General features: G+C 37.8%; 1 protein-coding gene across 1 annotated transcript in view; it reads left to right on the forward strand.

The window, feature by feature from the left end:
* Positions 1–11232: 11232 nt before the first annotated feature.
* Positions 11233–14914, forward strand: part of tafa5 (TAFA chemokine like family member 5) — a 169299-nt gene continuing 165617 nt past the window's right edge. Inside the window, exon 1 of the mRNA XM_024286155.2 lies at positions 11233–11951. Within this exon, the coding sequence (XP_024141923.1) occupies positions 11861–11951 (91 nt within the window). The 5' untranslated portion in view covers positions 11233–11860. The remainder of the gene's footprint in view (positions 11952–14914) is intronic.

Consider the following 14914-nt stretch of genomic DNA (forward strand, 5'->3'; position numbering starts at 1 on the left):
AAATTTATTTAAGAGTCTGTGGTGTTTTGATGATGTAATCTTGGATGATTTATTAAAAACAATAAGTTTACATATAGTTTTCAAGTGCCAAATCCTTCAAATGCAATGTATTTTGGTCTATATTTGCCAATCTAAATAGCATCAGTGCACACCAGTTTTTCCCCAGAGGACTCTGAGAAATCTTTAGGACATCTGTAGATGAACTTCCTACATAGAGAAAAGCAGTTTTGGGCTCATATATATATCACTTTACATTGCATGTTTACGCAATCAAAACAGCTGAAAAGTGGTTAAGTGCCGTTATGCAATACTTAGTGCCAAGTCAAAATAAAATCCTGCTTTTTAACGGTTCAGAATTAGCTGATTCACGCTGATTGTATGAACAGTTGAAGAGTTACGGCATGTCAAAGAGCGTGTTGTTTAGAGCTAAGGCTAGGTGTCGCTGGCCACATCCTGACAACAAGTTTTTCTATGTACCAAAGTCTTTGTTAACGTGATCAATCAGCTGATTTTCGCACTTTTCAAATTAGCTTAGCATTATTATGCAACATTTCACAAACATACTTATTATTGCGACACCTTATATGTTTATAAAGTGTTGGATAATGGCGCAAAGCCGCTTTTCTCTGCATCAGAGTTAGCTTATCTACACTAATTACATTAACACGTCACTATTGTAGCGTGTTGCCTGTCGGTGCAAAGCTGCTTTTTTACGATTTGGAATCCACTAAAATTACGTTGATTATGCAAATAGTTGAATAGTTACAACACTGTAGCTAACACTTCGGTGGTAAAGGGTTAAGCTAGCTGGTATAGGTCACCTGTAGCTTTTTTGCGGTTCAAGTTGCATTCCTCTCCAGCTATGCCATGGGTGTCAAACTCATTTAGGGTCAGGGGCTGCATTCAACCCGTCTGATCTCAAGTGGGCCGGTCCAGTAACATAATAGTAAAATAACCTTTGGTTAACTTGTTACCTGTAACTTTGCTTCTGTTTTGTTTTTTCTCAGTTAGAAAAAAATGCCCTAAACAACCTAACAGCCTAATTACTTACAATTACACTGTTTATTGTTTTTATTTCTTGATCTCTTGTTATGATGATATTGCGTTTCCTTTGCTCCCCCTAGTGGTGTAATTGCGCATTGCAGTAATTTCTTTAAAGAACCATAACTCACCACAGGAATGGACTCGAAACTTGCTTTTATTTTCAACATCCTCATATTTTTTCTTCATGACTGGGCGTATGTTTGACATCTAAGCCATCACGTTGACCTATCAGTGGTAAATCACGCTAACAGACTCTATTTAGGATCAATAAAAATATTCTACCAAACAATGGAATCAAATAGCTCAGGTTTGTAGGCGCTTCGGTGCATGAACGCATTTCCTAAATGGTGTAAAAGTTTAACTGCAGATTACCATGAATCTTACTGCTGTGGAACATCGCCCAATTGCCTTCCAGCTATTTATTATTAGATTGTAAAATTGGTTTTAAAAAATGCATAAGGATGAAGAAGGCCTTTTTACGATCCTTCCAGAGCTGGCCGGACTGCTCTATTAGACACTGGAAAACATTAAAAAAAGAAGAGGCTCCATGCTGCCGTGACTTCCTTCCTCTGTAATTTGTGGATTTTGAAACATTTATTCAGTTATCTGTTTATTGGGCTCTTAAGGGACTTCATTTAGTGTCAGTCTGAACTCAGAGGCCCAGAGGCAGTTTTGTTTCATGACAGCGGCAGTGTGTTCATCTGCCGACACAATAGTGGCTTCACCTGTCAGAAGACAAAGTGGGTCATGAGATAAGCCGTCCTGGGGGTGGGTGGGGGACGCAGTCTTAACTTTTATCTTTGATTAAACTGTTGGGCTCTAACTGCAGGACACCCTACTGGACATGGGCCGTATGTTCTGGCTTTTTCTTTTGATTAAGTCCTCCTTCAGATTTATTGGCCGTGGGAAATAATGGGAAACATAGTGAACGTGGAGGTTTTAGGCCATTACTCATGGCTTTTATTGGCGTAGACTCTGTCTGGCCCCCAGCCAGTGACCTGCACAGAGGACAAAGCAAGTAACGCCTCTCCGGGCTTCTGGCACCGAAATGCAAAGCACTGAGTGAATGGCAACAAAGGCCAGGAGAAAGTGGAAGAAGGGACACTAGTGGAGGTGAGTTGAGGGAATTGTTTTCTTCTTTTATGGATTTTCAAGAAAGTATTTCAAGCACTTTTTTTTATATCTTCAAAGTGAATGAATGAGGAACTAGACAGACCGAACCAGCAGATTTAAGTCAAAGATGTACTTCTGGACCACAGATAAAGATGATGTCATCCTGATTACAGGCTTTAGAGACCTGGCGGTCTGATTGATCACCTTCAAAGAAGTCACCCATTTTGTTTGGTGTCATTGACTAGACAGGAATGTCGTTTTGACCTGTGACTATTGACTGTTCCAAACAAGAGGTACCCCCTGGCTCCAAAATGCCCAAATCCCATTGACTTCCATAGAAATGACTATTACTCTATCATTCCAAAACTGAAATTCACTTGCCGCAACCCAACAAAAGGTCATAGACTGAGCATAGAAAACCATTGGCTTAGACACTCATTTTGGAATGTGCGTCACATGCCTGGTGTGCCTGTAGCTTAAGACTTTTTTGCTATATCTCTACGTCATTACACAATTTACCCAACAAACTGTGATTTCCAGAAGTAACCCTGTGACTATTCTGTGATTTTTTTTTTTTCTTCTTTTATCAAACAACAATTCACTCCAACACAAAATGTACAATTGTGCTTTTTACTCGATGTGAGAAAAACAGATTGAAAACTCACATTAGTGCTTGCACAACAACTTCACACGGAAAAGCCCCAACTGGGATTTGAACAGAACCCGCTCAGTGCGAGGTTACCGAGCGAACCAGCACGCCGCCCTGCAGCTCCACAGCCATTCTTTTTAATTACTTGATATGCTAATCTGCACAATAATTACTTTTAGAATCTTTTCAAATGATTCCTATTAGACTATTCTTTAATTCGGAAAATATTCCATGTAAGTATTACGTTTTAAGTCTTATTTAAAATATATATTTGTTAAAAATATGTAACGTATAGATGAATAGACAGATAGAAGCAGCCTTTCCATTTCCCATATGCACAAAACTTTATTGAAATTCTAGATATAGCTATAAAACAAATTTTTTCTTTTACACTTTATTAAATGTATTAAATTCTATTTATTTATTACGATGAAAATGAACACAAACCAACACCAGAGAGTAAGGGCCAATAAACATTTTTTTTATTAATTACGACTTTAAATCGCGTTTATTTACAAGAAAAAAGTCGTAAATGCTAAATTACCAGAATAAGGTGATATATTTATGAGTTTAAAAGCCATAGGCTACATGTAAGACATTTTTCTTGTAAAATTAAGTGTTTAAAGGTTCTAAATTTACAGAAAAAAATCATGCATTGATGTAAAAAAAAGTCACAGATTTATGAGAAAAAAGTGAGAAAATTATGTAAAAAAGTCATAAAAGTATGTGAAAAAAGTAAAAAAATTACAATAAAAATACAAAACATTATTTTATGAGAAAAAAGGCCATACATTGATGTGAAAAAGTCATACATTTATGAGAAATAGTCATAAAATTCTTTAAAAAAAATAAAAAAAAAATAGTTATTTGGAAAAAGTCACAAATAACGCGGCCAGAAATTTATGAGAAAAAAAAAGTCAAGAACTTGAGAGAAAAAAAGTCAAAAATGTACGCGAAAAAAGTCAAAACTTTGTGAGAAAAAAGTAATACATTTTCAAGACAAAAATCAACGAATGAATGAATGAAATGGTTTATTTCAAGCAATCAGGTCATAATACATGGCATAAAATATCACTTAATGAATCACAAGTAGATCGCTTGAAAGGGAGTGGAAGGAAGCGAACTTATATAATCCCACCCCGACTCGACCATACCATTTTCTCTATATCCGGTTCAGGACTTAATATCAAATATTAATAAATTCAGACTATTAAGGATAATTAAAATCATTAATTTAGGAGTAAGAACGTCATAAATTTCCAAAAAAAGAAATAATATATTAATGAGAAAAAGTAATACATTTAAGAGTAAAAAAGTCATAAATTTACGTGAAAAAGTCATTGATAACTGTGAAAAAAGTCATAAATTTACTAGAAAAAAAATCATAATTTTTCAGATAAAAAAATCTTAATTTTTTAGATACAAAATCATAAATTAATGAGAAAAAGAAGTCATGAATTAACCTGAAAATAATCCTAAATTTATGAGAAACATATCATAATTTTTAAACAAAAAACAATAAATGAATGAAAAAAGTCACATTTATGAGGGAAAAAAAGACCAATTTACAAGAGAAAAGTCATGAATTAACAAGAAAAAAACCTGATAAATTTACAAAAAAAAGATGTGCCACAACGAGAAAAAAACACAAATTTACATATTTTTGTACAATTTTTACCGTACATTTCCTCATTATCCACATCTTTTAAAAGTAAAAACATTATTTCATTAACAGAGGTAATAATAAAAATAGAAATGCATCTGCTGCGCACCTGACACGGTCTGGGTCTGATCTGACGCTCTCTGACATTTTTAATCCGGCACTTCATTTGGTACCTCTGCAGGGTTCCTCGCCCCTCAACATGTTGAGCTGATTACTTTTGTTACCTTCTTTTTTTCCCTTCCTTTATGCCAGTTAATTTTCTGTTTGTGATGCAGAGAATGTTCAATTTAAATATGCCTCTCTAATAGGATTCCCATTTGGTTACAATTGGACATTTTCTTAGCGGTAGCTTCCCGCTGTTGTGTCAAGACAGAGTAAAGTGCGTTGTTCTTTCATGGGGAAGGTCTATCAAACGGCTTTTGTTCTTTAAGATCAGACTCTTGTGGTTTGGCTGGTCTGAACACAGTAATCACGCTCCAGAAGGAAGTGTTTCTGGTCTGAGTTACCTGGAAACCTCCAGTGTAGTCAGAATCCCAGCGACTCCGACAATGGACCTTTCAAAATAAATTGTCGACAAGAGGTATACAGTTCCTCCCCCTGTCCAAAGATGTATTCTCCATCAGATTGTTGGGATTGCCTCATCTGAAACTGCAGAAAAAGTCTCACTGGGCTATTAGTAAGTCTTTAAGAGAGTTGAGATTCTTTTGACTACCATAACCCTTCAACCGTTTACTCAATTGACGAACTCCAGTGGATTCTGAAGCTGAGAAAAACAGCTTGGCACAAATATCGAACAGTAGTAAAACATGTGTGAAGTTCTGGTACATCAGAGAGTGTGTGTTGTTGAGGTATCGTGGACGTCTCCATTCTTAAAGGGTTATAAGGTTTGATGATGCTGTCTAGAAGGCCTACAGGGGCCAAGAGACAGGTAATTGGTCAGAAGGGTTGATGGGAAGTGTTTCTGGAGAACTGAATTGTTTGTCTCTTTTAGAATAATCACCCTTTACAGAGAGAACAATAAAACAAAAAAAACTAACTTTATTGACAATGATGCTCAACATAATCCATCTATATATTTTCTGAACCCATTTTATCACTTATGGGGTAACGGTTAAAAGCAGCGTACAACCTGGACAGGTTGACAGTCTGTTGCGAGGCCACAATCTCATCTAATGGGGAGCATTTAGAATCACCAATTCACCTATGAAGCATGCTTTTTGGACAATCAGGGGAGGTTGGAGTCCCTTGAGAAAACCTAGTCCTAGCTGGGAGTTGAACTAGTGGCCTTCATACTGAAAGAAGAGAGTACTCACCACTGCAACACTGTGTAACCCCACTTGTAACTCGTCAAACACCTAACAATACTTGTTCACTTTGTTATGCTGAAGAACAGTACATGTCACTCTGTCAGGCTCTTCACTACAGTATAATGCTCCAACAAGTCTGTACCACAGACAATTGTTTCCTGGTCTGAAATAACCACCAGAGTTCATACAGAATGCCTTATGCTATGTTCACACCAGGTATGTGATGCTCAAGAACACACTTACAACATATGGCGTTCACGCTGGACTGTTGCTACCAAATACTAGTGCATTCTATAGTTGGAAGAAGGTGTAAATCTTGTGACTCTTGCTCCAGGCTCTTTCTTTCACACTTCTTTTCCGATATATAAAAAAGGTAGTGACATAGAAATCCAGCCAGGCACAATCAATTTTCAAATGGTTGGAACTTCTATGAGTTATAAGAGACGCCGTCCATGTGACACTCCCAAATCTGAGTCTATGATTGGTCAAAGTTCAACTAACTTTCAGTGGACATTCAATGGCCGCACATTTTGTGCATAGAGCCGAAACATGGTCGTAGAGACTAGGTAGAGACTTGTGAACGTGAGAGTTTTAATCAGAGAAACATGACATGTGTGTTTACATACACTTTCATTTAAAGTCAATGTAACATTGTCAACACAGCAATCTCTTTGTAACATTATGTAAAACTCTATGTATCACTCTGTAACATTGTCTAAGTAACACTATGTGTTACTTAGACAATTACGGAAAACTCTCAATGTAACACAATGTAACACTATATAACACTCTTTGTAACAACCTATATAACACTCTATGTAACACCCTATGCAACACTCTCTATGTACCACTCCCTATGTAACAACCTATGTAGCACTCTCTATGTAATACTCTCTATGTAACATTCTCTATCTTACACCCTACGAAACACTCTATGTAACACCCTATGCAACACTTTCTATGAAACACTCTCTATCTTACACCCTATGAAGCACTCTGTAACATTGTCTAAGTAACACTATGTACCAATCTATATAACACTATTTATGCAACAGTATTTAACACTCTACGGAAAACTCTCAATGTAACAAAATGTAACACTCTATGTAACACTATATAACACTCTTTGTAACAACCTATATAACACTCTATGTAACACCCTATGCAACACTCTCTATGTACCACTCCCTATCCAACACTCTGTGTAACACTCCCTATGTAACAACCTATGTAGCACTCTCTATGTAACATTCTCTATCTTACACCCTAGGAAACACTCTATGTAACACCCTATGCAACACTTTCTATGAAACACTCTCTATCTTACACCATATGAAGCACTCTGTAACACTCCCTATGCAACACCCTATGTAACACTCTCTATGTAACAACCTATATAACACGTAACACAATGCAACACACTCTGTGTAATACCCTATGCAACACTGTCTGTGTAACACTCTCTATGCAACACTCTTGTCTAGTTCAAGATAGTAACAAGCATTGGAAATACTTGTTACTATCTTGAAGGAGACCTGTAAAAAAAAAAATACTTTTTTATTCTTCAAGTTCACTTGGCGACTTTGATTTTTCTTTCTGACCACGCACAAGCCTTGAACAGGTTTGATCTCCACCTGTAAGGGCAGTTTTAGCTAAAGCGTAAGGTGCACTGGATAATATTTTATTTCAGAAACTTGAAAGGTCAAAGTGCACATTATGCTCCAGTAAAATACGGTATTCTTACTCTCTAGAAAAGTGAATCCAAAGAGACCGCCAGTATAAAACAGGAGGTCAGGGCGCATTCGTCAAACCCAGGAAACACCAATGAATAATGTTGCACAGAATAGAGATTTGGTTTCCTTTCAAATGTTGGACCTTTAAAGAGAGCAATAAGCCCGGCTAAAAACCACATGAATAACCACGAACTTCAATGCAAAAAAAGATGTGAAGAGTCTCGGCACTCGAGCGCGCTGTGAAAACAGACGACTGTGACGAGCTAATTGGCTCTTGTAGCTGAAGGAGCCCGCCTTATTGACACTTCACTAACACAGAGTGAGTTTCAGTCTTCTGCTCATTCGCTCTGACTGAATAATAGAGACGCAGGGGTTGAAAACGAACAGGGAGCCCGGGACGGAGAACCCTTCAGGTGATCACTGCCTTTTTTTGTTGTTTTTCTGAAGGACTCGCACTTTCTCAGTGAATGAATCAGAAATGAAGTGAATCAGCATCGCTGGAAGCTGCTCGGAGCTCAGCGGGGGCCACGGCCATTGTTTCTGCAGGCCCTTGTTCTGTTCTCTTGGTTCTCCTCCAGTTGGACCGCTTTAGCTCCCATGGATTCCACGTCCAACGGAGAGCGGCTTTTTTGGGGGATAATTTGCATCTTTTTTTCTGTGCTGTCATCATATAATGAGATTTGAGGGGTGTTGAGTGGTAGGTGGTGTTGGGGGGTGCCTGGGGCTGGGCTAATCGCAGCAGCGTTGCTTGTTTCAATAACCCAGAGGCATGACTAACATGGTAGGAGTGGAATCTGGCGCTCCTCTGGCGCCTGTGAACGAAGCGCAAGAGATGGCGCCACATGGCGATCACCTGCAGCCCACGCTTGGCGTGCTCCCGTTTTGGGGGCCCTCAGGGGAAAGCATCGGTTTTATTTATTTTTCAAGTGGATGATTTAGGGAAGCTGGCGTAAAATATAAACTAAAACATTATTCCAATCATCTTTTGATCTATTTTTAAATTGTTCCTAGTGATTTTTTTAATTGTGATTTTACAGTTTTTAGCAAAAATGTTTAAAAACCTGTTATTTCTAGGACATAGTTTCTGCAGCAGGACCTCATTAGTAATTCCCCTCTGAGTTGTGGGCGGGACCATTGGTGTAGAGCAACTCCGCCCCCCTTCACCCCCCTATTATAGTTTCAACACTCTACCACTAGCTTACAACCCCTCACACCCCCAACATAATTGAATAAAACTTTATTACTAAAGTGTTTTACAACGTCAAATACCAAAGAAAGTTTAAAAGAACAACATTTTTAGAAACAACATAAAACATATGCATACAATGAAAGGAGAAGTTAGCAAATAAGAGACCTCCAACTGATAAACACTAAAAGCCAGAGAATTTCTAAAAAAGGTATATTTTTTGTTGACGTTTAAAAATGTTTAGATCTGATGTCAGCCGCAGATCTGCAGGAATATTATTCCACAACTGACAGCTGCTTTTCTGTGAATTCATCCCATTCGCACTGTAAAAACTGAAACGTTGGATCAATTCCCAAAAGTTCTGTTACATTTAAAAATATGAGTATATTTTAAATACAAATTTCGAGTTGATTAACCGTCAACTCAAACTTGTAATTTTTTTAAAACTAATATTTTTAAATGTAATGAAATACAGAACTTTTGTTAGTTGATTCAATGTTTCAGCTTTGACCGTGTGTAAAACTTTCCAACCAATACTCAGCATTTGCAGACAGTCAATATTTTCCATTTTGGCCCATAAATCTGAGCTACCTCTTTGATCTTATGGTTACTGTTTTTGTGGTTCATTTTGTATAGGCACAGTCGCACACAATTCTCAAGTTTTGTTCACACCAGATACGTCGACTCACATTGAAGCGGACGCTTTCAATGAGAAGTCTATTCAATTGCATGTAAGCTGGAATTCTGGGCTTCTGCGTCGCTACGCTAGTCTTTAGGTTCGGTGGCAGGCTCCACATATAAACCTGGCTTTCATTGATCGTGCACTGAAAGTTCAACCAGTTGAACTTATTGATGCTTAACTGTGACCAATCAAGAACTCGGAATTGGTTTGGTTTTATTCAAAAGGTGATCCCCACCACCACCAACAGTGACAACAACACCCCCCTCGCCCCACCTAGCTTAAACAGCGGCACCATCAGGAAAAGTTATTAATTATGTCAAACTTTTGAGTTATTTATAATTTTAAACTATGGCTTTTTTATTTTTACTCAACATGAGTGGTGTCAAATCGTAAATGAAACAAAAGAAAAAACATGAATATATAGCCTAATCATTTGGAATTGGCGCCCCCTCCAGCAGATGGTGGCTTAGGCAGCTGCCTGGGTTGTCTCTACCGAGGGCCAGCCCTGTTTGGTTGTATCCTTTTCACAATACAGAATGCTACTACGCCACATCTACAGTCTTTTTTCAACTGCATTTTACTGTCCCTGATTCCCAGTGGCTTGAATACAAAAATACTGATGAGTGTAGCTTTAAGATGAATTGTGTGGATGCTTTGTGAGAACGCAGTCCTGTTTCTCTTTATTATTCAAGTTCATGTCGTCTTCCGTATGTTTTTTTGAACAGTACAATCTCAAGAACACGTTTAGAAAACAGTGGTATCAAAGCGTTCAGCACGTTAAGGACATTCATGTTTGTACTTTTGCTACTCAAAAATGTTACACATTTTAATATTTTACGCATTTTTTGTCAATTTTTCAAGAAATGTTTCACTTTTTGTGCACTTTGTGCAAATTATGCAAATGTGGTATCAAAAAGTTCACAAGAAGGGAGCCTGTACTTTTGGTGTTAGTAAATGTTACTGTTTTTAAGATATTACGCAATTTATGCTAATTTTTAGCCCTATTTTAAGTGTATGGGGAATTTTTCAAAACGTGTAATTTTGAAACGTGTGTTATCAAAATATTCAACACTTTCAGGAAATTCATGCTTTTACTTTTGATATTGGATATTTCACGGTTATAACGATGTTATGAAATTTATGCTAATTTAATAGCCTCATTGAAAATAAATTATAATTTCTTCAAATCCTGTAAAAACTTTGTGCCCTTTTGACACTTAAGCAATATTGGAATCAAAATGTTCAGCACATTCATAGTTGTACTTCTGGTATTCAAAAACACTACACAATTTAAGATTGTACGCAATATTAGCACATTTTTCAATATTTGTTTTCGATTTTTAAGATATTGGGCAATTTATGCTAATTTTTAGCCCTATTTTAAGTGTATGGGAAATTTTTCAAATCCTAAAAAAAAGGTTTTGCACTTTTGACACTTGTGCAACTTTGGGATCAAAACGTTCAGCACATTCAACACATTCATGGTTGTACCTTTGGTATCCTTACGCAATTTAGGATTTTACGCTATTTTTGCTAAATTTTCCGATACATTTTTCACATTTTTGTGCACTTTCTGCAAATTATGAAAATTTCGTATCAAAAGGTTCAGCAAGTTCAGGAAATTTTTTAGCAATTAAAGGAAATGACTTCAGCATTTTCAGCACAAAAAGAAGCATTCACTCTAGCATTATTGCAGGTAATGCAACTTCTCTAGTTTTCTTTATATTTGTCCTCCAACATTAGAAAAAACGCCAAAAAACACCATTTGAGCTGCGCAAAATCCTTTTGCGCATTTCTGGAGGACATAATAGAGTTCTATTATTCTTCGAATGTCAATAGTTGGATATAGCTGAATGATGGAGGGGGGGGTTGAACGATCGAGGGAGCAGCAGTCGTTCAGGGAGCGCGCGTGAGGGAGGGAGGAAAAGACGCGAGAGGAAGAGGAGAGAGAGAGTGAAAAGAGAGAGAGAGGAGGAGGAGGGGGACCCTGCGTGGAGAGTGCGTTGGCAGAGTGTGCCTTCTCTTTTTCCAGCAGCGGGAGAAATGCGCGTAACGCGCCGCGCAGAGCGCTGATCAGCATCCGCGCGCCGTGCGCACTCCAAGAGCGAGAGTCGCCGCGGGGGCGCAGCGGAGCGGAGCGGAGCTCGCACACTCCTGAAGGGGGGAGAGGGAAAAGAAGATGCCAACCGTTCCGCCAGTGACTGGGAGTTAATCTGCCACTTGGAGCGACTCTGGCGCACCAAAGCGCGCGCGCGCGCATACCTGCTCCTGATTTTTTTTTATTATTTTTTGGGATTCATTCTGCGGGATCGGAGTTTTCCGTGCTTGAAACTGGACTATCAGCTGAGCGATGAATGAAAAGGCTTACAGGGACGGAGTCCGTGCGCGTGTGTGAGCCTGAGGTGCGTGGAGAGTCTCCGTGTCGGGAAAAATAACCCCCCCTCCCCAAAAAAAGCCCTCATCCTTCCTCCCTATAGCCGAGGATGCAGCTGCTCAGAGTTGCGTGGGCTCTAACCGGAGCGGCGATCTGCTGCTTCCTCATCCTGCTCATCCACTCCCGTCTCCTCCAAGAAGGTAAATCACTCCCAACTTCCATCCATTCACCTCTCTTTAAGGAACGAAGGAGGGAAGTTTCCCGCAACGGGCGATCCGACGCAATCGGATGCGCACTCCTTCCTTGTGGATTTGGATCAGGAGAAGCCGCAGCCTAATCAACAAGTCACTCTCCTGCTTAATCTGAGCTGAATTTCAATAAAAAGATGTTTGAAATGTGAAGAAAGGAAAAGTGAGGGAAGAGAAAAGGAGGAAATGTTTTCAATAGATGGCACTAGAGTCTTGCTTTGGGGTAACATTGAGGTCAAGTGGCTTTAATGTTGCTCCTATCACCTTCCTTTGTGCTTCCTGACCCGGTTCTGTTCAGCAAGAGGTTTAGTTCTGACCCCCATCATCTCTCGGAGAGGATCCCGGCTCCGTCCAGCATCATCTCTCTGCCTGGATGGGCACAGCCTGCAGTCATGGCTGCATTGTGGCTTTTTTTCCGTCAACCGGTGATGGGGATAAATGAATGGAGTGACATTCAGCAGTGAACGTGCTTTAAACGCCTCATAACTTGACGGATGCTTCAGATTAACTCCACCCCCCCTTCTCCGTAAAGCATAATTTTATCCACATTACAGCAGGAGAAATACAAATCACATCCGTCTGCAGGGAGATCTTCCTCCGACAGACTCGCTGCTCCAAGTCTGAGTCGGATTGGAGGAACCAAACGCAGGCAGAACGGTCTCGACCTCAGGGCGCGCGCTCTGTTTCTTTTGTGTGGACTTCTTGAGAAAAAGAAAAAGCTTCCAGTCTCAGGCAGAAATTCAGGCCAAGCACTGGCCAAAAATAAAAAAATAAATTAAAAAAACACAGTGCACACTGAAAACTAAACAAAAATGGACAGAATCTTTATGGTCAACTTTAAATTTACGATGCGTCTCAGAGGTCAATAGGAGGGCTTTGATACGGAGCCCTGGATGTGACATAAATGTTTTTTAAATAAATTGTTCCCTCATAGTAATTTGTGGTTTCAAATTAGTATTTAGAGCACAAAAATTAGCATTCCGTGTCCACATTTTATTATCTCATGATCATATATTAGTATTTTCTAAGTTTTATGGCCCCAAATTCACATTTTAGTTAGCATTTTGTCGGCACAAATAAATGTTTTGTCCACACAAGTTAGTATTTTGCAGTAACAATTAAATATACTAAAATGAAAATTTGGATAGTTAGTAAACATAAAATACTAGTAAAACTGATTTGTATGCACAGAGTGCTAAATCGTGGCCAAAAAATACTACAAATAACAATTTGTGTGCAAAAAATACTAAATTGTTCTCATAAAATGCTAATGCTAGAAAAAAACAATTTGTGTGCTCAAAATTCTTATAAAATGGTAATTTGTTGCTACTAGATACTTATTTTGTGCACAAAATGCTAAGTTGTTGCCACAAAATGCTAATAAATTGCTAATTTGTGGAAACTTTAAACTAATTTGTGTACACAAAATGCAAAACACCAGAAAGAACAACTTGTGAGGTGAAATACTAAATGTGGCCACAAATACTAGAAAAACGTTTGTGTTTACAGAATACTAAATTGTGGTGATAAGACAGTGGAAAGAACAATTTGTGAGTACAAAATGCTAAATTGTGGCAACAAAATAATAATTTGTGGCCACTGCATACTGATGTGTGTACACAGAATGCTAAATTGTTGCCACAAAATGCCAGAAATATCAATGTGTGTGCACAGAATGTTACAGTGTAGCCACAAAATGCTAATTAAATGCTGATTTGTGCCCATTACATAATAGTTTGGGTGCACAGAATACTAAATTGCTGCCACAAAATGCTAGAAATAACCATATCTGTGCACAAAATTTTAAAATGTGGCCACAAAATATTAGAAACAACAGTTTGTGTGCAAAAAAAAAATAAAAAAATTGTCATAAAATGCTAATTTGTTGCAACGACATTGTATCTTTGTGCACAAAATACTAAATTGTGGCCTCAAAATACTAAAAAAAAATAATTTGTACGCACAGAATTCTAAACCGTGGCCACAACATGCTAATAAAATGCTAATTTGAAGGCACAGAATGCTAGAAAAAACGGACTAGTGTGCGAAAAATCCAAAATTTAGGCCACACTTTTCTAGAAATTACAATATGTGTGTATAAAATACTAAATTGTTGTCATAAAATGCTAATTTGTTGCCACTTTATAGTAATTTGCGCTCACAAAATGCTAAATTGTTTGTACAAAATGTTAATAAATGCTAATATGTTGCAACTAAATGCCTAAAATGCCTAATTTAGCTATAAAATAATATAAAAAAATAAATTTTTGTGCACAAAATTCTAAATAGTTGCCACTAAATGCTAGAAATTCACATTTTTGTGCACACATTGCTACATTATGGCTATAAAATACTAGAAAGAACAATGTGTGTGCACAAAATCCTAAATTGTTGCCACAAAATGGTGAAAATACCACTTTGTGTGCACAGAATTTTGAAATGTTGTCGCAAAATACTAGAAATAACAGGTGGCGTGCAAAAAAAGGAAAAAAATCTATATTGTGGCCAGGAAATAATAATTTGTGGCCATTACAAAGTAAATTGTTGCCACAAAACCCTGGAAATAAGTATTTGTTTGCACATAATTTTAAAATGTGGCCACAAAATTCAAATTTGTACTAACGCAATGAATTTGAGGAAAAACTTTGTTTATTCTCTTATGTATTTATTTATTTTTTTTGTCACGTTCAGGGCTCCGTACTCGTTTGATTTCAGTTTCAGGCAAATATTCAGGTCAAGTAAAGAAAAGGAAAAATAAAAAAACACTTTAACCCACACAAAGGAAAAAAGATAAAAGGAGGAAATCTTTTTGTTTAAGTTTAAATTTGCCTCATTTCTCAGAGGTCAAGACGAGGACTTTAAAGCCATCCACTCCAAAGAAAAAGTGCTGCTGGTGGCTGCATTAATGTATGTGG

The sequence above is a fragment of the Oryzias melastigma genome, linkage group LG23 (assembly GCF_002922805.2).
Source record: "Oryzias melastigma strain HK-1 linkage group LG23, ASM292280v2, whole genome shotgun sequence".
Lineage (NCBI taxonomy): Eukaryota > Metazoa > Chordata > Actinopteri > Beloniformes > Adrianichthyidae > Oryzias > Oryzias melastigma.